The 26,912-nt window shown below is 35.8% G+C and overlaps 1 protein-coding gene across 4 annotated transcripts in view; it reads right to left on the bottom strand.

The window, feature by feature from the left end:
- ano1a (anoctamin 1, calcium activated chloride channel a) overlaps nucleotides 1-23,108 on the bottom strand; it is a 40,461-nt gene extending 17,353 nt beyond the window's left edge. Inside the window, exons 1-10 of one of the 4 annotated variants that reach the window (XM_026268501.1) lie at nucleotides 22,892-23,108; nucleotides 12,556-12,722; nucleotides 9,510-9,827; nucleotides 5,786-5,884; nucleotides 5,563-5,714; nucleotides 5,228-5,282; nucleotides 4,764-4,815; nucleotides 4,378-4,433; nucleotides 4,227-4,268; nucleotides 517-581 (exon numbers count right to left, since the gene is read on the bottom strand). In XM_026268501.1, coding sequence (XP_026124286.1) covers nucleotides 517-581; nucleotides 4,227-4,268; nucleotides 4,378-4,433; nucleotides 4,764-4,815; nucleotides 5,228-5,282; nucleotides 5,563-5,714; nucleotides 5,786-5,884; nucleotides 9,510-9,827; nucleotides 12,556-12,722; nucleotides 22,892-22,904 — 1,019 coding nt within the window. In that variant the 5' untranslated portion in view covers nucleotides 22,905-23,108. Of the gene's footprint in view, nucleotides 1-516; nucleotides 582-4,226; nucleotides 4,269-4,377; nucleotides 4,434-4,763; nucleotides 4,816-5,227; nucleotides 5,283-5,562; nucleotides 5,715-5,785; nucleotides 5,885-9,509; nucleotides 9,828-12,555; nucleotides 12,723-14,740; nucleotides 15,272-19,379; nucleotides 19,601-22,891 lie in introns of those variants that run through there. The other 3 variants (XM_026268502.1, XM_026268500.1, XM_026268499.1) reach the window with 3 other exon arrangements.
- Nucleotides 23,109-26,912: the final 3,804 nt, after the last annotated feature.

Below are 26,912 nucleotides of genomic sequence, written 5' to 3'. Positions count from 1 at the left end.
AAAGGTTGTTAACAGAAGATTAAATTATATTCATTCTAAAAAAATTAGGAAATTTGTAAAAATAACATTTTAATTACAGCTGACTTTTATTATTTCTTTTCCAAAATTAGTTTTAGTATATTCACTCTTTAGTTTATTTTAGTACTTTGAGCAGATAAACAAAACTCAGTATATTTATATTGAAATATTTAATTTCAATTATAAACATATTTAAATAAAGAAAATGTTTTTTTTTAATTGCTTTATTTAGTTTACTGTGACCCTGCAGTATACAGACTTATCTGACATCCGATATTCACTAATTTGTCAGACATTGCTCATCCTAAATAACCTGATGATAAACATTACAGTCATCCACAGCTACACCTGTGCCCTTTAACCAAAGCCTGTCTGAATAGGGCTTTTGACAAACTCCTGAATAATGCGTATCAGTAAGGTATTTATATAAAAAAAAAAACTCCCTTCTTTATATTATGTCTCGGTCTCTGGCAGTGCATTTACTGTTAGCTATCATACCTGACCAGTCCGATGGGTTGATACTTGTAGAATATGCTGTAACTCGCCCACTGTTCATACAAGATCTGCAAAGAAAGAAATACAATTACATGCATCCTACAACAACGATTCAACATCAATTCATACAGCATGGCTGAAATACACAGTGAGTGCATTTAAGGGTTTAATGGAAATGGCAAAATAACTGATTATTCCAATGAACAGATGAAAAGGACAAATGAAGCCTCTCTCTACCATCATGCTAGTAATTTCGAATGTAATGACTTCGGTTCGGTGCTCCTGGGCATATAATGTACTACAGTCATATGAGTAAGTGAAGATTTACAACACAGCTCCACAGAGATCTCCAGTCTCCACAACACACTTTACTCAAAGAAAAGAAGTGTTTTGTCCGAGAAAGCGAGGGAGGGAAGGCCAAAACATTATGAAATATGACATCAAATAACGCACAACCCTCTAATAACAACATTCAACAGTGAAACCAGCACATAAATATGTGAAGCCGTCAGGGTCTGTATTGTTTCCCTTGAGCTTGTTGCATTCACATTAGGATTATAAAGAACGCCATAAGCATATGTTGTCAACATATCCACAAATCGCCTTGAATGGGTCAAGCTAGTGGATATGGATGGATTAATTATACAGAAGATGTGCCTAATGGTACTATAAATTATGGCTATGTATGGAGTTGGAATATGAAATTTAAGACAAGACATTTTTTTTATGTGCAAACATATAAGTTCAGCAAAACCACACTTGACATCAATATTAGGTCCTACTATCTATCTATGTATCTAATATATGTATGTGTGTGTGTGTGTGTGTATATATATATATATATATATATTAGTGGTGGGCCGCTATCAGAGTTAACGTGCTGCGTTAACGCGAGACTCTTATCGTGCTATAAAAAAATATCGCCGTTAATCTATTCTCAAAGTTGGGTTGGGAGCTGGGTCTATACGAAGCAAGCTATGATGACTTTCACCTTGATATTTTATATAACCGACTGGCTGAGGCCAGCCTAAAAAGATGCTCAGGACAGTTGACGGGCCATTGCTGTGCATCCTCATGATAGCTTATCTTTTTCACGTGTTTTTAAGCCTTACCGCTTATCGATTTAAACATTAAAGCATCCAAACACAAGACCCGGAAAAAGCTGAACAGAGTAACGTTAGCTGGTTACTCGCGCTGTGTTCGGTGCGGAGAGAGAGAGAGAGAGAGCAGAGTATCACGGACAGCGACGCTGAACCGAGCTCTCTTCTGCGAAGTTCTCCTCGAAGTCCCTCCTGCACCTGAACAAACAAATACAAATCGCAGTTTGAAACAAACAAAAAGATGTGAAAGAGCCCAATTCAGTACTCGCGGTGTTCTGGTGTTCAGTTCCGGGCTCACGCAGAGAAAGGCGTCTCAAAACACCTGAAAATCGAATTTGCTTATTTTTGCTCTTTTGCCGACAAATACATACAAAATGTCAAAATATCCACCTTGGAAATTATGCTCGAAAAAACTGTCAGTTATTTCTTAAGTGAAAGTAAACAGTTGAGGAAAAATGGGATGTGTATTATATTGGATGCGTTCATCGTCTCTTAAAGGGACCGTGCCTAATTTAGCTACTGGCTGCTGTAATGTTAATCCAAGAAAATGAAAGAAAATCACTCACTGCTCTTGACTGAATTACTTTGTAGTTTTAACAGTCAAACCAAAAATTATTCTGACACCAGATATAATTTTTTTATATATATAGCAAAACTGTAATAATGTGAGAAAGGTGAATAAATGTAGGTTTGATTGTATATTTGATTTTTACATTGAAGACTATCTAGTGCTATTTTACATTTAATTATTTGGTTTCTGTACCTCGACACCTACAAAATTGAAAAAAAAAAACCATTGGTGTGAAACAGGCGTAAGGTTGTTTGCACATTGTGCAATGTGGAATTAGTTTACAGCTTTTTCAAGCACTTTGTGATGCATTTTGGAAACAGGAGATGAGCCCCTTTTCTAATGCACCACCTAGCTTGATAAACCCCTTCTCAAAGACTTACTGTTTGTCAATTTTATTTGGGTAACACACATATTCTTAATGCCTTCGGCAGAGTTTGAATGTGCCAATTTAATCTAGATTAATATTGATTAATTTCAAGATCACATTGAGATTAATCTATGCCCACCACTAATATATATAAATATAAATATATCTCATAAGATTCTTATGCTCATCAAGGCTGAATTTATTAAATTTAAAAAAGTAAAAAATTAATATACTTTCTGTGATACAATGCAGAGTTTATCAACCTTTACTCCAATCTTTAGTGTCACATGATTCTTCAGAAATCAGTCTAATATGCAGATTTATTATCAAAGTTTGAAATAAGTTGTGCTGCTTAATATATTTATGAATCTTTGATACAAAACCACTTTCCCCCAGTTTCACAGTCAAGGCTTAAGCCTAGTCCCAGACTAAAATGCATTGCACTTGCACTGACAGATTTTAAAATATGTCAGTGCTATTGCTATGTCTCAAGATGCAAACGAGTGATGTTTTTGTCTAAGGCACGTTTAAAAGAGATCCTTAAATATTCAAATTGAACCATGACCTGAACCTGTCTTAACCTAAGCATTGTCTGTGAAACCAGGCCTTGATGTATATACCTACTAAGCTATGTTTTAGAAGTGCACTAGCATCTACTGCATTAGCACGCAAATAAACATGCTAAACAACAGTGTTTTTCAGCTCTCTCCAAGGTCCCTTGAGGTTGAAACACTTACTCTTTTTTTAGTTCTTGAAATTACCTGTTCTACATTATTTTGAGAAGGGCTCCACTACCCACAAGGACTCAACAGTGAGCCTGCAGGAGCGCTGCTCACAGATGGCTGAAGTGGGAAATGATCCTGTTGCCTTGGTGACCTGACAATTATTCGGAGCTTGCTGCAGGCAAGTCAAGAGTCTCACCAGGTCTCCTCTACACAAGCTAGGATTCTGCAGCCCATTTATAGGCTTTAATTATATCTTAAGTGGTCAACATGAGATTCAATTACCAGATTCTTACAGTGTGCCATAAAAGGTAAAACAGGGTTCATTAAATATTCAGAGCAATTTAAATGTATTGATAAAAATGCTATATGGTCTAAAGATTTTTTTTTTTTTTTACTAACTAGTAGTATTTAATTCTTTCAATACCACTAGATACAAAATAATGCACATTATCACATATTTATAATTAATATTAGCTACTGAGAAAGTTACAGTAAGTAAGAAATATATATTATAAAATTGACTATAACACTAAAATAAATTACAATTTATATTATTCATATTACTATAGTTTTTTTTTATTCTATGTTATATATAATAACAACTTTAAAATAAAAATATAAAAATGTTAGTATGATTCAAATCGGTTTTCTTTTTTTTCATAACAGTGTATACAGCACAAACCAAGTATGTAGTCCTTAAACACTGCTGAGGGAGGTCACTTCAAGGATTTTTTGGTCACTCAGTTAATGTGGAGGACAGTTGCTAACATAGTGAAGAAACAGTGAGGTATTATGGGGACAGCTTTTCTTCTGTACAAGCAAAACCTATTGTAAATATTTAAATATATCAGCTGTGCACAACTTCACTGCCATTAAAAAAACAGTAAGATTAAAATATATCTGAAGTCAAAGACATGAGTATTTAGTATGAATATTGTAATGTCTTTTACCTTTCTGTCATTGGTTTCAGCATTTACACCATCAATATCACCCTGTATGTAAAATGTAATTTCAAATGTTAATATAAAATTCACTTGCACAAAATAATAAAACCATCAGCTGGAGAAAACTGGAAAGAGAACAACATATGGCGTCACTCACATCATGCAATGGATAGGCCTCTGTGTACACCCCACTGCCCAGCAGACTGCTGATTCCTGTTAACAACAAATCAATCGAGTCCATTGCTTTCTGTTATGCTGTTAAACACACTTGAAATAGTTAACACAGGGTTAACTTTTTAAAAACCCTGGTGTAAATTGAATACTGGGTTATCTTGATTCTTGTTTCACATTGCTCAATTAACAATTAATCCTGGGTATTTATAAGATGACGCTTCACACTGAGTGTTCTTTTGGTGGTGCAAACTTTAAAATATAGTGCCATCATTGATTTATTTAAAACATTTCAACTCAGCAACACTGTTGGATGGGATTCAGGTTGATTTGCACTAGTTTGTCAAGCAAAAATAAGAAGATGAGACTTACCCATGATAAACTTGGCCTTTGTGCATTTTGTTCGTTTTAAAATCTCATACACCTGTTGATGATTATTAATAGGTTTAGAAAGATGATTATAAATATAACTCCTCACTGATAATACTAGAATCAAAATGGAACATTAAACAGTAGACAGTATTAAACAGTAACAATTTCATCAGTAGACAGTCTTGATATGACAGGATACCTTTAAGAGACCTAAAATAGCCAGAATAAATAAATAAACCCTGCCGGGAAAATCAATCTGAGCTTGGACAGCATTGTAAGAGGCAGCTGACAGATCAAGTGACTGAAATCACCGTCAACAAAAAGAACAACTTTGACGTCACTGACATTTCGGTGCGGAGCCACAAAGGTGCTTTGGTAATCAAATCAGGGGATAAATGAGATTGGGTCTTAAATCGTCCCTGATTAGGTAGGCAAAACAGTTTTGTAAGAGAACTGGTACTTACTATTGAGCTCCTGGTTTTGCTGTCGAAGAAGGAATTTCTGTCTGATAAATCAAAGCTGTGAAAAGAAACTGTGGGTCATTTCATTGACTGTTTTATGCCTCTCTTTTTAATTTCACAGGCAATAACATTCCATGGGGCAGTACAAACCAAAGGCGCATTTACAGTAAACTGCCTTTCATATTTCACTACTTGAACTTGATCATAAATTTGACCATTTACAACAATCACATACTGTTATCGACATTAAAACCAGCATTGTGTGATCAAAATGCCTACGAGGTCAGCAATAATCTTAAACATGAGCTTAGTGTGGCAATGAATGACTATAGACTCACAGATGCTGCTTTTCTCGTGAGAATGGATAGGAGAGGTGTTTCTCGTTTTCCGTCTGGTTTTCCCCAACTTTAGGTTGCAAGGGAGCCGTGACTTTCTGCATGAACATGTTGACCTTCTCCACGATGTTGCTTCCCTGACTGACTTCATATTTCTGAAAATGACAGAGCGGAGCACATCAAGTTTGTGTAGACCGCACAGACTCTCAGACTCGAGACAATATACCTTTGTTGTTGGCATTTTGAGCTTCATAAACTCCGCTTCTCGACAAAGAACGTCCCAAGGCGCATGAATCTTCACGAAACCCACACCTGGTAGTTTAGTCTGAAAAACAAAGATAAAGACACACGGCCTCAGCATACGAAAAGCACGCTGCTGTGTTCTCAGCATCAAAATCACACCGTGAGGGAAGGATGGTGATATTTCAGATCATGTTAGAGCACATATAACAGGCTTTTTGCTGTATGAAGAAAACGTGAGTGGTGTTTGCACTGGCAAAACTTGCGTGGTTGCTTACTGGCCCAAGTTAAAAAGCCCACCCCCAAGTCTCTATGGTATTCTGGCACCTACATATGGGCCCGTCGATCCCAAGTCCATCTAAATCTATAGAATGTTTTGCCTATTTTTAATGTTACGTAGGGGTACGTATGGCAAAAACATCATGCCACTATTTTTTTAATGGAAAAATCACGATTCTTTGTCATGTTGGTTTTAATATTTTGTTAGTACAGTCAAACTAGTTTCCTTATTTTAAAAACAAAGCCTTGCAACGTAAAAAAAAAAAAATTACTGAATGAGTTTCCTTATTTTGTTGAACATAAAAGTTATGTTGAAATTGAATAATGTGGTTAACCATAACTTTTAATAGCCCATAATAAAAAAACGGTGTTATTGCACACCACTAAATGTACAGTATACAATATACACATGAAAATAATAGCACACCACAAAAAATATTCACAATTTTATAGTAGACATCATTCACACATTTTCATCAAATGGTTTGATAATTATGCAGTTCATATAAAAACCTTGGGTTCAAGGTTTGTTCAAATCACTAACTCGAAGTATGAGCGATATTAATAGAGATGTTTATCACTGAGGAGCACCACTATCAAGATTGCTCACACACATGCAAACCATTCATAAACTATTCAAGAAATGGACAAGATCTCTTTTCAAGGGTTTAACGCACTAGGTTTTCTTCTTCATGAAGGACCTTTCGAGAGAAATTCACAGAAATGAAGAAAAAAAATAATAATCTCAGCTGTGAAGAGAAGGACTTCTCTCTTGGTTTTCTGAAGCTGAAAAGAGGGTTATGTAAGATTTGCTTCAAATGACCCACTCTTGTTATAACTCCCATCCCACACACAAGGTCTGACCCAGTCTGTTCAATCCCAGCCACCGCTTTCAGTGAACAACAACACAAACAGGTATTTCTGCTCTTAGACTACATTATATATATACACAAGTATTTACAAGTCTAAATCAATTCAATAAAAATGACATCTTTGCATGGTACCATTTTAGTTGTGTCTTGCTAGTGTTTCTTCAGTGTATAAAACTATCTAGCTTTTAGAATAAAACTGATATTAGTTTTTCCCTCTTTAAACCTAATGGTTTGATCTTAGTTTAGGGGAGTGACATCATTTTTGAGAAGTTTGTCTTATAGTATCAGAATTTCATTATGTTTTCATTCACATCGGCTTTGCCAAACTCAAGAGTTACGGAGGGAAAAAAAAAATGTTTTTGGCACAAAATTTGCACGCAAATCTAAATGATTGTTTAAAGTTCAGTGATAATATTCATGTGATATAATGAGGGAGATAAAAATGTCATGAGATAAGACCCTGTGTGGTATGAAATAACAAACAATAATAAGAATATTAAAGTTAATCCAGGTTTTTTTATATTTAGGAAGCAATTCTCCGTTATTTCAGATAGCTACAAATCTTAGTCCTCCAGACTAACACTTCAGTTTATTATCCTCTTCATGATAAACACTTCACTTTGTTGATGTTTAGTCCACGAAGACCTCTTCACCTAATTCTGTCTATGAGAACATCCAGCGTAGTGGAGAAAGTTAAATCCCTGTAATCTGCGAACATTAACGACATGATGGGTTTACAGAAGCTAAGCTTGTAAAACAAGCCTCTAATCATAATAAAACTGCAAATTAGCAGCATTATACAGTAAAGTGATTGGAACTTGTTTTACGATTGCCAACATTCAAATTAATTCATTCTTACAATTAGCAATTATAGCTTTGGCGGGAACTGGGGAACAATTTAGAGAAATGATTTCATGTATCCTAAGGGTGACAACTCTTTAACATCAATAATATGTAATAAACTGCTTTACCATTTCTACAAGCCGACTTAAGTGTTTCTTCTCCCAAAATAAACTGAAAAATATTATCACTGGGAAACATCCCTGAGAAGATTCCTGACAAATAACAGTATTAGTGTAGTCCTCCACACCACTGAAGTGTTTCAAAACTGGGTCAACAACAGGGAATGATTTTGCTGCTGTGTAAGTGAATCACTTAAACCTGAATTCATTAAAAAAGCAAGAGAGTCTAAGACAAATAATAGTCATAATACACAAAGGAATTTAGGATCAAAGTAATGTATATCAGCCTCAAACATATTGCCATTTCAGCAGCCTGGTCTTTGAATTACATCTTCATGAGGACGATAGTCTCAAGCATTCCAGACTGTTAAAAATCTACATGAAGTTTAGTCCAATGCTGGCAAAGAGCTGCTAAGAAGCCAGTTCATCAGTCATGAGTTTGATTGCTAGAGTTGATGTGCATGGTTGCATCTCTCAGTGGGTGGATGGTTTACTCGCAGTGGCAGAACTCCTGCTCGAATTATAGCCTTGGTGACAGAAACTTACAAAAAGGCACCTCACTGTAGGGTCTTCCACACATAATGTTACTGCTGAATTACTGTTAGAGTTCATGTATGAACAGGGCCTTTTGAGAAATACCAGAAAAACCACTTTCACAACATTTCATTCCAGCTGACGTACGATAAAAACACTGAGAGACCATCAGAATCTTTATGGCTTTAAAGAGCTCAAGCATTTAAAGCATCAGATGACAGAATTGCATAACTATATAACTACAGTAATATAGTTATTCTTATAGTTATCACTACAGTTATCTTTATACAGGTGCATCTCAATAAATTAGAATGTCGTGGGAAAGTGAATTTATTTAGCCTAGATTGTGTAGCCTAGTGAACCAAACTGAGAGACCTCAGGAAACCTTTGTAGGTGTTTTGAGTTGATTAGCTGATTGGCATGTCACCATATTCTTATTGGCTGAGATTGGTTTTTGTTAAATGTAAGCCAAAATCGTCACAATTAAAAGAACCAAAGGCTTAAACTACTTCAGTCTGTGTGCACTGAAATGATTTAATACACTACAACATTCTAACTTATTGAGATGCACCTGTAGTTATGGTTCTTGGTTTTAACTTCTAAATATACAAAGAGGGTGTACTCATTTATGAATGGAAAAAAATGCAACATGCAATATGGCGTGCAATATACCCATCTTCTAAAGAAAAGAACCATAGGATGTGCATTTAGGACATGTGCATAGGAAGGCACATATGCATTGGCTAGTCCAGCCTAAAATAAAAGCTTTTTAAAACTCAAACTTGTAACTTTTTAAAACTTTTTAAAGCAGTAGAAACAATATTTATAGGATAGTTAAAGTCAGGTTTAATGTCAGATCATGTAATTAAAATGTGAGTGTGTCAAGCAGCTTTTGAGAATTTAGGATTTCCCCAAGCGAATACTTGGACTTGGTCTTGGATGCCCTAAATAACTGCCTGTAGGGATTGCAAAAATAAAAAAATAAATTTAAATACTGAAAATTTTTTGTGACAAACTAGATTTTCATGAACCCCACTGTAAATAAAAACACAGTGGGACTCACCCCTTCCTCTTTCTCCATCTCAAGGCCCATTTCTCGCAGGTTCTCCTCAAACTCCTCCCTGCGGAGGCGCTGGTCGTCATCATGGTAGTCCAGCCTCTGCTCCTGTGCTGCCAGTTCAGGGTCCTCATGAGCAGGTGGGATTTTCGGTTCACGTTTGAACCTGCAGCACAAGCAGGACTTGGACGACTGTTTGTGGGTGCTCTGGGGCATCTGGACGTGGTAGGTGAGGACATAATCTATCCGCCTTAAGCCATCCTGGAAGTAAGGCCACAGTTTTGCGTCCTTCGGTCTCTCGTTTTCCTGGTGAGCTTTCCGGAGCTAGGAAAAATATAAAAGAATATTATATGCATCTGTATAGTTTTAGAAGAGACTCGTTTGCATTAGTATTACATGATTTTAAGTAAGTATCTTTGGACATTTTATTCAAAATAAATAAAATAAATAAAGAGATAAAAATGATATAGACGGACAATAATAATGGGATCTGTTATCGTTTAGTTTCTTACAAAAACAGACATAAATCTGCCTGTGTACTAGACTTCCAGCAAACAATTTCTTACATTTTATAAAGGGTGTGGCAGATTCCTGGCCTTTTAAATGCATATTTATGTTAAACACGGTTCTGTTCCAGCTTACTTCACTACTAGAAGTAAACCATTCATAGGCTGATTTTCAGTATTTGGTCAACACTGTGGCTCTGTGTTGCTTTCAATGTTACTTTGTTGGTTTGAGTGCTGTGATTTTGGGTGTTTTTAGTCTGAACAAGGACACACAGAAATATGGGGCAAGAGAGCTACTACCCACCAAACAAATCCTAGTTAAATTACAGCTTTCTTTGGGGGAAAAGATGTTAAATATGCTGTTAACTCTATTGTTGCATCTAAACTACAGTTTAATTTTGGTGTTTCTTTTATTCTTATTACTTTTTTCAGCAAGGATACATTAAACTAATGAAAGATGACTGTAAAAATGTTTACATTTGCATTAGAGTACTCTACAGATTACAGAAACTACGAAACAATTTATTGACGGAAGTATTTGCAAGTGGGTTTGTCTTACACAGAAACAGAGAACAGATTTTTCTAAACCAAAAATGACGATGGAACACGGAGTAAAAATCGACTTCTTTTTCCCAACAAATGAGCAGTGCAATAATACATTTATCAGACAACCACAAAGAGGCAATCAGCCGAAGGTATTCAATTTCCCTCCTGGCACTGAGCAGCACTGATTTAAAGTTTGGTCCTTCTGCATAAAAGCCACACTTAGAAGTGGTTTTCAATAAAATAAATAAAATATAAAAACAGATTCACCTAGTATAGTTTACAGCAGGCACAGTGTTTTAGGAAGATTCAGTGCACACTGCTTAAGAACACACTAGAACTCAGTAACTTTACATTTCATGCATCATCCCTTGAGAGGTTTGATTCCAAGACCTTAGGATTTCCAGCTCATATATTAAACCAGTTCTGCGTAATGAGGAAGTGAGAATCACAATTGCTAGGATTTATGTGAACACCTACAGGAACAGTTACAACAAAAAAGATAAAGAAGTCAAAAAGGCTAAAGAAATAGCCCAATTCCCGTGCTTATATATAATTAGACTTTTAAATGACATTATTTATTATGTTATATTATACATTATATTACAGAAGCTCAAAGCGGACATAACACACAGTTCCAACAAATCTCTTGTTAATCTTGAGTACCTAAAGAGTAGTATTTCACCCTTCATATCTCCAAAGAGTCTTTAGTTTGATCAGATTTATAGAAGACAGATACAGCTGTACTGCTTTTCTCTGGAAAACATTTGAGCTCCTGTAGGAGCTCGTGGGCGGAGCTAAAGAGTCACGAGCACACACAGCTCCATCGTCTGCAAGCCGTGACATCGACATAAATAAAACAGGTGCAAAAACTTGAATGTGGTTAGCAAATTAACGAATGGACATTGATGGGCATGCTCTTGCTCTGGTTGATGTGTGCCCATACAAGAAATTCTGCTATTTATGACGTCAAACAGGGCATAATAGAATTTTTTTTTTTTTAAGAAACGTATATGAACCCTGAAGGAGTGTCTTTGGCACAAAGAAACTCCGTCACATGTCCAACTCGATTTTTGAGACTTTGGTCATGTTTAGCATGAGAATCCATCTCTTTAGCAGTGTAAATAAGTCAGAATGCATGAAACCGAATTAGACCTCAACTTTAAAAAAGGTCAAAATAATAGTTTTTCTTTCTAGTGCAGTTAGTCTTTGGACAAGGACTAGTTGTCACACTTTTCCACCCCTGTAGTCTAAATAATTCTCATGGTAAAGATACTTATATAGAAAGCATTTTAAATTTGCATTTTTCATTTTGCATAAATCATGAGATATAATACAGGAAGCCGTCGGTTTACTGCTTGACAAGTACTGTTTTTTTTTCTTGATTCGTCATCTTAATCCTGAAGATGTGTTTACAACCTTATAAGAATGAGTAACACACCACTCAAAAAGTACCAAATCTATGAACATGCACCCAACACATGACTGAATAAATTTGTATAAAGTCATTTAGGATTAGTAGAGGGTATTTCAAAGTGACCAGTGTGTCCTGCAGATTTGCAAAGACGTTCAATTGTGCCCTAAGGATGCAAAGTAGTTTTGCAAACCCGAAGGGTACGCAAAATCGTCAGAGCTTAAAGTTTATTGCACCATCTGGAGTACAAAAAGGAAGGCAATGTGTTCTAGCCAAGATGTGTTTGGCAAGCTTAAGAATTTCATGAAAATATATATTTAGTTTTTTATGAATTATCAGCCATTATAAAGGCTAAGAAGAATATTTGTCTTGCATAAACAGTAGAATTACGATGCAAATGTGGCTTTAATTTCACATATCGCCTGTTCCTGACAAAGGTGTAAACTGAAGCATTCAAATGTCCAGATATTTGTCCATAGTTTGCCTTGCAAATGATGCTGCACTAGAAAGACGGGAAAACAGATGAGAAACCAGTAATAAAATGGACAAAATCAGTACAGAGGAATGTTTGTCTGTTGTTGTGACTTACAGCAGTCTGGGGGTATAGCGCATCCCGAATGCCTCTAGAATGGTCTTCATCAGTCTCCTTAACATTCAGTGGGACACTTTCATATTTCTCATTTCGCCACATGCTGTCTTGTCCTCTCGGGCCTGATGGCTGCTCCTCTGTGCTGTTGAAACCCAAGAGTTTCTCACCTGTCCAAGTGCAAACACAAATTTATCAATGCAAATATTATTGCTTTGTGATAGGAATATGAAGTGCGATGCTAAATTAATCTCAACAACTTTTTTATCACACAGAACTGCAAATAACCAGCTGGTAAGAATTTTACCTTTACTTACATTTTCGAAAGAAGAAACAAGTTTGAACGCAAATCTCATTTCATGAAATGAATGCAAAAAAACTGAAGTGGTCACACAGTCGGTATTGTAATTATTATTATTATTTTTTTTATAAGTGACCAGGAAATTGTGCACAATTTTAAACATTTTCTTATTTTCATGATTCTTTGTTTTATTATCAAAAATTTTAATAACATCTCAGAACATATTATATTTAATACTATAACAACTTCTGTTGCTTTTAATAGATCACAGCTCTGGAGTAAAAACAGAGAGGGCAGCAAGGGATCAATATATTCTTCAAAATAAAAGTGAGCACCACAGAGGCCTGATAACATGCCTCCCAGCCTAATTACAGAGCAGCTGAGAGCAAACGCAATTCATTTAAGACACACATCGAAAATTAATCATCTGAAGCCTATAAATAAAATCATGTTTTTAAAAATGGGGTGGTAATATGACAACATTAATTTATTGTGTAACATAAAATATGAAATAAAAATAAATAAAGCAAAAACAATGTCCTATACAACACATACCTACATTTTCCTCTCTAGAATGCATATGTAGGTCATAGTAGGATACAAGTGTGTATATGTATATGTGTGTGTGTGTGTGTGTGTGCTTAACCTCAGATTGCTCCAAGGGGGATTGTTAGTGCAATAATGTCAGCTTGCCTTTTTTCTTTTGTACTCACTACTCAGTATAAATTTGAACATGATAAACAACACTAGTAAAAAATAACCCATGTAAAAAAAAATTGACAGGTATATAAGATGGCCAAGCTGATTTTTGTAACATGATAGATGTTTTTTTACTGGTCCATGGTGATTTAACAGATTTAAAATGTCTGCAGGATCAATCTAAGCCCTATTAACTGCTAGTCCATCTGATCCATCACCTCCTAGATCAATGCAGACAAGCTAATAAACAACACTGAACAGCATGTTCCACCAAGAAACCATATAAAATCAGCTGCCGTCAGAAGAGGAACACAAAGGCTATGAATATTGAATAGCAAATTGATGTACGACATGCTTTCTGGTAATTTTCTGCAAGTACATCACCGAATTCTTTAGAGAGGCCGCTGTTTATATAGGACTTATTTGCAAGTGGATTTTCATTTCCTTGTTGAGGTTAGATAATGAGGTTTGAATGCATTGATCATAATGATGGCAGACAAGTAAAAGCATTTTTCAGGAAGAACACATTCAGTTTGATTGGCTTGTGGTATTTGAAAGCCAATAAATCATGAAACTTGTCACACTGTTGCTGAATAATTTTTAAAGAAATATGAACAATATAACAGGATTTAAACATGATTCCCACATTCTATTATATAAATACCTTTAGATAATGTTGTAACATTCTCCCTTTAACCTATTCTCTTTGAAAAGCCATTCCTCCATATACCCCAAATGGGAAAATCCCCTCTGACAGCCCAGGGTGACATGCACCGCCCCCTCAGACCAGCATCTCTCTCTCTCCTCAGGTGAAGATGATGCTGCTATGGATTTTCCTCATGTGATCCGTCTGTGTGTGTGTGTTGCCTGAAGGCAATGCGTGACTGATCTAAACGTAGACCTAATAACACAATCCTCATTAAAGCTTATCTGACTTTAATATCAGTATTATTTTATTAATGATAACGTCAGTCAACAGGTTATTGCACACATGCATTACTTATAACGTATCTGGGTATTATAAATAGTGTTTTGCAAAGCAATCTTGGCATCATAAACATGCATACGTTTTCTGAGCAGTGGATTCTGTTTGAATACGGAGCGATTAATTATTTGTCCAGCTTTAATATGCATCATCAATAATAAACGCGCAATCAGGAATCTGAATAGAAAGAATGAGAAACTCACCGGAGCCATCAGCCTCCTCATCTTCCCTGGCAGTATTTACATCATCTTCACCCTTCATTGGTATAAATATATCTAAATGTATCTAGTTTCCAGGTGGATTTTTAGTGGAAGTTGTGTGTGTCGTGAACGCGTTGTGTGTGAGAGAGACGTGCGAGAGTATTTACATGAAGTCTCGAGGACTGGATCCGTGCGATCGCGTTTTTATCTCATCCACACACACACATAACCACACAGACACACATCACTGCCAAACACACGAGCTTTCCCTCGCATCAGATGCGCTTTTGGGCAGTTCATGAAGCAACACCAGTTGAATGCGGGCTTATCTCATTCTGTTCAATGATGTTTTGAGCTCACAGAACGTATAGCATGTTTATAGCCTAAGTATGCCTGAATGATTAAGACAGAGACGCATATCGGTTAAATGGGCTATAAACGGGAGACGGGTCCAAGTTGTCACACTTTTTAGCTAACGTTACTCATAGCGAATTTTCCGAGCGCAGGTCTGACCATTTTTCGCTGCAAAACAGTTATGAAAAAGTTAAATGTGTTGACCTGAAAAAATTTAAATGTAGCCTACAAAATGTGTTCACAAACAAATAAGTCTAGCCTATAGACTTTTAGGGCTAACCCGTTCCATAAATGTAAGTTTTTATATTCAGAGTGTAATATTACAGACCATCACCGATTATTAATTTGTTTATTTAAAAAAAAAATATATAACACCAATTCAAAATGGCTGTCGTTTACTTAATATGGCCTGAGTCCCAGTGTGTAAACGATCCATCCTAAATTCTATGTGATATTAGTAATTACTATTTAGGGAAGACCCGATGTTAACTTCCGGTCTGTCTGTGTTTGTTTATCGGTCTGGCTAGTGGCGGCGGCTACAACGCAGTTAAGTTAAAGTGATGAGTGATGAAGTTGGGCTCAGGGGCCCGTTCTTCGTACGTCACTTATTACATCCGAGATCAAGTACATCCAAGATGAAATCATCGTGCTAATCATGATCCGGCTAATTGGGGTCTTCGAACACACCTGTTGTGTATGATTAGTATCGCTGGATTGAGTTATCGAATTGCGCGTTCATTGGTTTGGCTTAAAAGGGGATATGTATCGATATCCCCTTTTAAGCAGCAGTGCAGCGATTGGCTGGTGGCAAGACAGCAATGTAATGACGTCATATAATTTAAAACGACACCTGACGAAAAACTTGACAAATTTCTGGATTTTATAAGGAAACAGCCAAGCAGACAAAACTACATAAATGTTATAATAGATACATGAAAGAGATAATAGATACATGTTTTTTATATTTTTTTCATGATTCCCAATTATTTAGATTCGCAATTTATAATAGTTGTGCAGTCTTTACATTTTTATTTCAATGTAGAAATTATCTATTCATTTCATTTTATATCTGGACAGATTTGTTACGTGACAGCATTAATGAAAGTTTCTTAAGGGTCAATATCATGTTATCTGCATCTCCTGCGCTCCATCAAGCCACTCTTATAATAGCAGTCGTCACTCAAAATAATGCACGACTCTATTATCTGTATAGCATGTGTGTAAGACACTAATACAATTATGAAGTAATAATTTTATGACAAATATTTCAGTGAGTAAAACTGGCTGTGTCTATAGTAGGCTGTTATGGACTACACAGCATTTTTATATTATTTTTAATTTTTAATGATTATTATTTTAAATTATTGTCGCTGGATCAGTACGATACTCTTGTTGTAAAGTAGCGGTGGTAGCAGACATATTTTGAGTATCAGTTCTGGTTGAAAAGAGGCGATCTAATCCTGTTTACATGAAATAAGCTACTCCCGAGCAGGTTTAAGTTTACGGACCTGTTGCTATGACAGCAGCTCTGGGATGAGCTTCGAAGAACCAAATGGTCCAAGATCACGCCAAATCGTCAACATTCAAATCCAGCTAACCGAGTTAGCGACGTATGAAGAACGGTGGGATGTGTTTTCCATAGGCTACTTGTATTTATTTGTTGCAACCCGCCACTATATCTAAATGGACCAATAAAAAAAAGTCTTCTTTGAATGAACACATACTGGAAGTTTTAAAATCAAAACGAGGCGCGGGTGTTTTTATATCACTGTATTTCTGAAGGAAGACTGCCTTTAGAAAATTTGCGATGCCATTTTCTTTTCATCTTGCATGTTTTATTCCTGATAAAGCAGGGCTTGTAAACTCAAGGCTATGGCCGTTACCGGGGAAACCTGTTTTTCCCGCTCTAAACCACCTCCTGCTGGCAGTGAATGAGTTTGCATTTTCAATAAGTCCATCTACACAGCAAACATATTTTGCTTGTTATCAAAAATAATCAACTCGATGGCTGCATTCCAGTCCATTTTTTCAGGCCCTTCACTGCTAACTGTCACTGATTTCGTTGCATGAGCGCCAACATTTGACGGGACCCAGGAACCGTTTTAGTGAATTTGATTTTACTCCTTGCTAAACTTCTCCAGAAAACAAACCCCAGACCTCTCTCTTTTGTTTTTATAAAATAATTTGAGCAATACCTTTAATTGATTCAGTTGTCTCAGAACAAAAGAGCTTTAAAAACTTTATCTGTTTGTAACACTTTTCCTTAATGACATCTCACACTTTTTTTTCAGTTTGTAATGTTTTAAACATCTAACCCTTTTCTTTATTCTCTTCTTTATTTGATTTTATTTGTCTGTTATTATTATTTATCATTTGTATGTTGATGGTTGTATAGTTCTTAGTGTACTGATCTTGATTTGTGAGTATTAATAAATAATTTAAAAACTTCTGGCGGAACCCTTGCAATGGGCTGAACTGAAACATCCTAAGCCCTTGATCACTTAGAATCAGCTATTCAGTTGGTTTATGTTTTACATTTTCCTCTCATGAATTATTTTGGTGCATATGTATATACATATGTCTGGGCTGTTATAAAAGTATATATATATATATATATAGTTTTGTGGGAATAAATGAAAGATGATCTTCGATGACATCATAATCGTGTTGCACTGTGGTTTATGGAGTGGCCTGAAGTGTGCATATATGAAGCAGACTTGCTCCCCATAATCAAAGGGTAGAGGGTCTGTCCATATATACTTCCCTTGTCCACTTAATGAAGTGTAACGCACTTCACAATGGCTAGGGAAGTGCTTATAGGGAAGTTTGCTAGTGTGTGTCTAAAAGTGGAGTGGAACACAACCTAGAGGGACTGTTGTTATTGATTTTGAAAGTCTCTTGTAAGTTAAGTTAGGGCCACAAAAACGAGCATGCGCAGTAACATTTGTTTATGTTGTTGCTGTTAAGACTGTCTGCACATGGGATGCAGGGCAGGAATATTCCATGTCTCATATCTGATTGGACAACAAGTGTTTTGCGAGTGCTAATAGGACCAACCACTAGCACCCTTTGTATGTTGTTACATCGTTAAGCCTGTAGGTGACAACAAGACAGGACTATCTTTTATAAATTAACCATTCATTGAACTGATTATACTGATTAATTTATGAACAACGAGTGACTTTACGAGTGACTCACTGAATCAAGAACTCGACTGATTTGTTCAAAACAATGATTCATTTAGGAACAAAAGTTGCTGAAAATGTTTGATCTTCTAGAGCTAGATTTCTGCTCAGTCAAGCCATTTCAGCAGACACTTCACTCCATATCGATCAATGCATTGTCCAGTGCTCATGAAAACGGCCTGAAAACTCCTCAGCCACTGCGGATACTATGAAAAAGTCAAGGACCCAGCTAACTGATTATTTCCCTCTGAATATATAATTTTACCCAGAGAACAGGTAATTATATAAACACTCTTTTCCATCTCACACGCGTTCTCTTACTCCAAAACAGCTCAAGCTTAGTTGTCACTGCTAGTGAATTCTTCGTGTCAGCAATATCGCAGTGGTGTATCTGATGGCTCTACATTGCAAGATTGGTAGTATAATATTTCTAATCTAGCCTACATATATATACATACATATATATATATATATATATATATATATATATATATATATATATATATATATATATATATATATACACACACACATTTATACAGCTATAATGATGCATTTTGGGTGGATGTTTGGGTTTTATATATATATATATATATATATATATATATATAAAACCCAAACATCCATATATATATATATATATATATATATATATATATGCCTAGTTATTGTGATTTAATAATTCATGCATCCTTTTTTTTTCAGTAGGAACCATTAGTGTAAGTCTGTGGTTGCCATGGCAGATTTTTCATGACAGGGTCTTCCGTTTTCAAATCGACGTAATTCAAGTGCATTGTCAATGTATATATATATATATATATATATATATATATATATATATATATATATATATATAAAGATTTATTTATTTTTTTACCCACAAAACCATTTTGTGCTTATTTTAAAAGGTAATGACCACTCATGAGCGTCTTCACATCTAGACTACAGCTCACACCAGTAACATCAAATCGGCAATCGAATCCTAAGCAGGCTAGTCAATGATTTTGTAATGTCCTAACATTTTCAAGTCAGTTTTAATTAAATGCTGGAACCGGTCAGTCACTTCGGAACTTGAGAAGAAGAATGAAAATGTTGAATCTTACTTGTGCTCCGAGAGGAAATCACTCCCGCGCTTCAGCTCCTGACTCCGGCTCACCTGGGCAAGCACTTGTTTATCTCAAACACTCAACAACAAGTAAATATCTTTCCGCCTTACAACTTGGAAAGAGCGAAGTCTTAACAATTAAAGTCTCATACTTTCCGTACAAAATCTCCGTAACGCGACAGCGCGTGCACAGCACTGATATGACGTATGCATAGGTGTTTCCCTCACTATCAAAGCAGGTCAGGAATGTGGGCGGGCAGGAGATTGACTGAAATGTATACTATTTACAGTTTAAATTACTGTGTAAATGTTTTCTCTGAGGTGTACACACTTGTGAAACGGTAAACACGGAACATGCACGCACACGGTTCGAACATCTCTGAACAAAATGTAAAGTCTTCATACCTGTCACAAAGTTATGCACGCTATGTTCACCACAATAACCACAGGTCTTCCACGGTCATGAAAAAAACATGGAAATATCAAAAGACTTTAAAATAGTTATTTCCAAGACTAAAAAATAAAAAAATTCATAAAATTTTAAGTCGTTGACATGTCTATTGCGAATATGATTTTACTTTAATATTATTGTTGTTATTATTCTAGCTTGAAATCCCTCTTTGTGGGTGTTTAAAATCTATGCAGTAATTTTTTTTAATGAAAATGAAAGTAATGAAAGGTAATTGAGGGTGTGGGATGCCCTGCAACTATCCCTGTGCTTTGTTGTGCTTGGCAATAAGTAACCATATAAATATAAAAAGTGATACACTTCAGTTACTTTAGTTTACTCACACTACTTTTTTTTAATATTTTTCTTTTTACAGCTACTCCTAATTGTTTGATGATCCGCATGCTTGGACAAAACTACAATGCTTGTGCTCATTTTGGAAAGTTTGTATGTACCTATTATTGGTACACTATGTTCTGTTTCACATTGTATAACTGATCCACCCTTTTGTTTAACTGTTGGAAAAGTGTTCATCTTGCTTGTTCTTTGTTTATTGGCAGATTGTAATTCAATCAAACCGCAGTAGTTGGTTTCAGAATGCCCCAGGCTAATCTGAGGTTTCTGTCCCATGACATTGACGAGACGAGAGTAGGGTTTCTCTCTGATGACTCCTCCATATTTGTGGAGCAACGTGACAGTGAAGGACTGCACACTGAGTTAACTGATAAACTTTCCTGTGGATGGTATACAGTGATATGTTGGCTTCCTGACAGGTCTACAAACAAATATGCCAGAGACCTTTGGTAATTTCTCTTGCTCTTTGTTTTCACTTCTTTAAACATTTGAATACAATTTAAGCCTACACATGCGTTCATTTTGCATTATTTAAATGCATCCTAGTGATTCAGGAGAGATGGTTACCTAACCTGCCTGGTGCAGAAGGTGTTTTTTTTTTCTTCTCTTATGTGTCTTGTCTTTGCATCACTATTCTCTCTATTATGTTGTGGCTAGGTTTCAGATGTGGGAAAAATTGCCTTCCTATATTATCACTAGTTTTTGTAGACAACAATGGTAATCATTGCCCTCAGTGTGAAGCTGGCTAAATTAACAAGAATGGTTAAGTTGATATAAAAGAATGCAATTATATGCCTAACTACAGCCTGAGGAAATAATACTGTTAATGTATAATTGTTTAGGGTAACTACTTAAATTTTGGACACAACCAGCAGTCTCCTCCTCCTCTCTTATCTCTCTCAAACATATGCTCTCTTTTTAAGTCTTTCTTTCTGTTTGCTCCATATCGTTAAAACATGTTACAAGAGAGGCCCTGACATGTACTTGGACGCTGAAGCCGCACTTGAATCTATGAATGTCATTGCACTAGATAACAAAATATCAAGCAAAGTGGCATCTGCAAACAAATGATTCTGGACTTTTTCTCAGAACTAATGCTGAGAAAAGTGGCAAGGAGAATAAAGAAATTAGCCAAAAGTTGTTTCTGTAACAGGTGATAAGTGAACTGAAAAAATGAGCATCACTTTTGTGCAACTTACATGATTTATACATTGATTTATACAATATTAATTTGCATAAAACAAACTACAAGTAGTCTACTAAGAGTAGTCTTCAGGTTAACATTTGCTGACTTTACAATCTGTAGTATTTTAAAGAGTTTACTGAGCCTTGAGACTAAACAATTTTTTAAAATTGTATTATTATTATTATTATTGAGTACAACATTTGATACATAAGGCTGTTGTGGTTTATATTGTATGACAGAAATGCAATTCAATACAATGATGAATGAAAAATGTACAAATAAACACCTCAAAAGCCAAGTGTACTTGCATTTAATATATATATATATATATATATATATATATATGTGTGTGTGTGTGTGTGTGTGTGTGTGTGTGTGTGTGTGTGTGTGTGTGTGTGTGTGTGTGTGTGTGTGTGTGTGTGGATAATCATGTAACTCAAGTTGTTTCAGTTCAACATAAAAGTTATTTTTAGCACATATTTCACAATATAAAGTCACATGTATCACAGTTTAAGGGGAGTGTTTTTAAAATGATACTCTCTTGCTAAAAATAAGCTATTAACTATCAATCAGAGGAGAGAAGACGTGAAGCTTGTGTACAACAGTTTATTTTTTATTTTTTGTTAATTATAATATCAAATGTAACCCTGGAGCACAAAACCAGTCATAAGTCACACAGGTATGTTTGTAGCAATAGCCAGCAATATTGTATGGGTCAGAATAATACATTTTTCTTTTATGCCAATAATCATTAGGATATAAAGTAAAGATCATGTTCCATGCAGATATTTTGGAAATTTCATAACGTAAATATATCAAAACATACATTTTGTTTAGTAATATGCATTGCAAAGAACTTCATTTGCACAACTTTAAAGGCACTTTTTTCAATATTTTGATTCCAGATTTTCAAATAGTTAAATCTCAGCCAAATTTGTACTGTCCTAACAACCATATGTCAATGGAAAGCTTATTTATTCAGCTTTCAGATGATGCATACATTTCAGTTTCAAAAAATTTACCCTTATGACTGTTTTTTGTGGTCCAGGGTCACAAATATAATATTTAAGCTTTTATGCTTAATATTATTAAATTACAGCACTGATAATTGAACTAACTTTGCCATATTAAGAGATGCTTGTTCACCATCTCTGATGTTAGCTCAACCTCTTCCACTGTCACTGGTGAGACTGGGTGGTGTTAAGAATTCAGACTTTGCTTGCTTATTCTTGTACGCATATTGAAGATGATATTATTACTGCATAACTTCAGCATTTGTCATATTTTCAATTATCTAACTACTAATAACAAACTATTTTCCTTGACAAATGCTCGTGCTATTAATCTTTATAATAAAAACCATTTGGTGTGGTATTATGTTTGTAATGCAATTACATTCATATATTTGGTGCAGCCAGGCTTAATTATTTTTTATGCAACACACACACACACACACACGCATGCACACACACACACACACACACAGAATTGTTAGTCTTAAGTGTATGAGATACATTTTTACCTGCTGGTTGCATTATCCCAAAACTGTCTCTCTCTGTCAGTGTATTTCTTCCGTCTTCTTCAATGTCTAAATTTCCTCAACTCAGCACACAAAAAGATACACTGCATCTGTGTAAATGAGTGGAGGTTGGACTGCCACAGAAGCCCCTCAGCATGAGTGGGCCGTGTCTGTCAGCTCCTGGTGGGAGATGCTCATTCACATTGATTTGGAACTCCTTTCACCTCCTAACAACTAAATTAGGCATCAGTCTAGAGAAGAGGAGCAATGGTTGTGGATTTAGTAGTACTTGTGAGAGGTGTGTCTTCATTTTCTTCTTTGAAGATGTGATAGTTTCAGCAGTTCAGGTGGAGTTTGGCAGTTCACTCTTCCAGAGTGGGTGAAGGTTTTGGAGAGTAACTTTGTGCCTTGTTGTGAAGTAAGGCATTGCTCATTCAGTGACCTGAGCTGACCTGAGTTTTACTCAACCTCATGTCGTTCCAAACTGATTTGACTTTATTTCTGCCGTGAAACACGAAAGGAGCAAATACAACAAAAGCATGCAGTGATTATGGTCTGACATCTTCCCTTACTCCATAGCTCTTAAATGTTTAAATTTGATATCTACAAGAGCACAAGTCCCTTTCCATTCCTAGGAAATGTTACACTAGAATTTTTTTAAATGGTGCGAACCGATGAAAAGCTTAAATTGTAAATGTATATGTCATTCTGTTTAAATGTCATTCTCAAGTCCATTTAAGTCTAGTAAACAGTGGCCATTTTAAAATGCTAAATGTTTATTCGTCACTCTCATTGACCGCCTGATGCTACTGGATTTGTTAATATGCAAACTTTATCTTGCACTATGACCAAAGGAAAACATGATTTTTTTTTTCTGTCCTCAAGTGATACTATATTTAAACTTCTAATCCTGTTCTCACAGTAAATGACAACCATCATCAACATTTGTGGTCAGAATCTCTGCTGCATGATGCAGTATTAGATAAAGCCGGGAAGCTGATGGCTGAAGTGTTTTAGAAAAAACAAAAAAACATTTCCACTGGGATTCAGCAGCAAAAGGGTCGTTAAGCTCCACCACGATTTCCCGTTTGTCAGAAACTTTGTCCTGACCTTTGAACCCAGGCCCTCCGTGGTTGTGCTGACATTCCCCTAGACAATCTAACCCCATGTTTATTTCCTCTCTTGAAGAAAGCCACCGAAACAACCGTTCCATCTTCACTATGTTGTGCCAAAACATAAATTAATTACAAGAAATAGGATATGGGATCTTTTTCACATGAATTATACTCCACTAGGCAAACATCATGAGTCTTACTCAACAGAAAAGTAATTAAAAAAAATCAACACCTGAAAACGTTTCTTAACAGTATTAGAGGAAAGTCTGCTGATAAAGACAAAATGTTTTAATTGAACATACCATTGTGTGTCTTAGTTATGCAAACAATGACCATGTGTGTGGAAGTGAGCACATAATACATCTTGTTTCTACTTCTCCAGTGACTAATGAAAGGACTAATATTTGCCTAGTTTAGGGAAGTGAATTTGATCGCACAGTTGGGTTTGGTCAACAGACTCATTGTTAAATCATGAATGCCCTGCAAAACAATTCCACCGATATGCCCAGACATACCAATCAGAATGAAGTTTTCCAGAGAGAATACTTGTATAATAATAATTTTATAGAATTTTTAATTAAAAAAAAGAAAAAAGGATGGCACTGTGGCAACGTCTCCAAGGTGCTTCAGGAGACTTTCCTGCAAAGCTACATGAAAAACTATGTGCAAGTGCACCTAGGGCAAAAACTTTTTCGAATGAAAAGGCTTCACACGCAGAATGTTAGTTTATAGAAGTTAATTGATAAAGAAATTCAATTTAGGACATTATTTTTGAAAGCATCCTCATTTAACAGCATTTTTACACAAGTGTCTAAAACTTTTAAAAGTACTGCAGCTCTGCAAGTAGGTCTGTGAAGCATCTTGGAGACATTGCTACAGTTTTTCTGGTTTTAGTCTGTCATGTTATTCCAGAAAGACTGGATTATGATGATGAGATCAGATCTCCGTGTGGAGTTGTCAGACTCCTTGTGCAAATGAAAATCTCACCAAATGTTGGTAACTGACACTACTTATGCAGGTTCAGTTCTACAAATGCAATAAATCCTGCAAAAATCCTTTAAGAATGCTGTGTGCTGTGACTAAGCTCTCAAAAATTGAGTTATTAAAAATTAAGTATGAACGATAAACTCTGTGATAGTGGTAATGCACTCTCCATAGGAAATATGTCCATTACCGTCCTCGCCCCGAAACCGTTCCATTAACAAGTTCCCATACATTGACCGCTTCCTCTTATCCCACATATTCGCAATTTTCATCTTAAACTGAAACAGGCTGGTGGATCAGCTTGCAACCCATCTCAAACAGTCAAAGTGAAGGCTTGTCACACAGCCTAGTTGTTCTTAGGATGGTCTGAATATTTTCTCACAGGCTCAGTCGAGTAAAGTAAACTGAGGGTCATTTGGAGACTGCAGATAGTTTGAAAATGAAGGGTCTACACCAAGAACAAAGAGAAACATCCTTTCCATTAACTGTCCACAACTTCCCTTAACACATATCTCGAGGACTGTGATGACCAAAAGCATCATTTGGCTCAAGGCAGTGTGTAAGTGTGTGTGATGGTTACAGTTATGGTTATGATAAGACTAAGGACTTGCCGCCATGTGACCAAGTTTGGAATTTTTGGAGGGAGAGCCTGTACATCCTGTGTGTGCTGGGGAGGATGTTTTTCTCTTAGTGGGGTCACAGGAAAAAAAAAAAAACTACATTAATGGGTATAAGAGATCTTACTGCAGTCATTTTCAATTAATCATTTCTGTTTTCTTTTTAAGTTTTTATGCTGTAGTTTTTTCACAGACAATAAATAACCATTTTAAAATATGTTAAAGTTTCTTAATTACTTTCTAAAATTTGAAAAGGCCAGGGGTGATTATGAAATTAGAAACCAAGTATTTAGGTTACAAGTCTAGAAAATAATAGCAATTAATTGAGCATGTAAAAAAATACGTAAAAATATGAGTTAACATAATTTTTGCAAGTCAAATGGCTTAATTATAATAATTATTATTCATACTGTAGGCTACATATTGGGGGTTGCTTTTCACCCACGTGGTATAGTTAAGTATGAAAAGCATATTAGAATGCATTTTGAATAATCATCTGTTTGATTTGTTAAACTGAGCCAGCACATCTTCCACGACTTGGTCAAGGGCACAGAGAACATTTTCACTGTGGATTTCAGTAAGGTTGCATTCAGCTCTGGGAGTCCAAAAAGTTTAAAACTCTGAAACACTGTGATATCACCACTTTCCATAACATTCATCTAAGAAACAGCAGATGTAGACATCTAACATTTACAGGTCACCGCAGTGTCTGCAGTGGTAACTTATATTTTATATAATTGCCATTGGGCTAGAAGGACACACATTAAATGTTACAAATAAAAACAAAGGCTGACCATAAGATATATAATTGCATGTGATCAGACTAGATCAAAGATAAGGTAGGCTATGTATATATACACTGAGAAAGAACGTGTACAAGCTGAGGGTAAATTACTGAATTACTGCAGTATCATTTTTCCTTCGTGATGGTAAGCTAGCAGTTAAACACACCTATCCAGGCCTCTACTCTAAGCTGAGGACATTGGAGACTAAGCTTTCATTCTAATGAATCTATGTATGCTGGGTTGGTTTTATTCAAAGAGAACCTGGCAGGTTATTAAGAAAGTGCTGGTGCTTTTGAGGTGAGGTATCAACTGTCATTAAATTATGCCAGTCTCACTTTCTCCCACCAGGGAAAGTGATTTCTACTGAGGGGGCTCTAGTCAGTACGCTGTTCAGGAGGCCCAGAAAAATTAGCAGCACCTCTGATCACACACTTTTAAAAATAAAAGTGCTTTTTTCTCTTGAACCTTTTTTGAAACAGCAAGATTCTTCAGATGTTAAAAGTTCTTTATGGAACCATTTAGA

This window comes from Carassius auratus, chromosome 7, assembly GCF_003368295.1.
Source record: "Carassius auratus strain Wakin chromosome 7, ASM336829v1, whole genome shotgun sequence".
NCBI lineage: Eukaryota > Metazoa > Chordata > Actinopteri > Cypriniformes > Cyprinidae > Carassius > Carassius auratus.
This window is presented reverse-complemented; position numbering and strand designations above follow the sequence as displayed.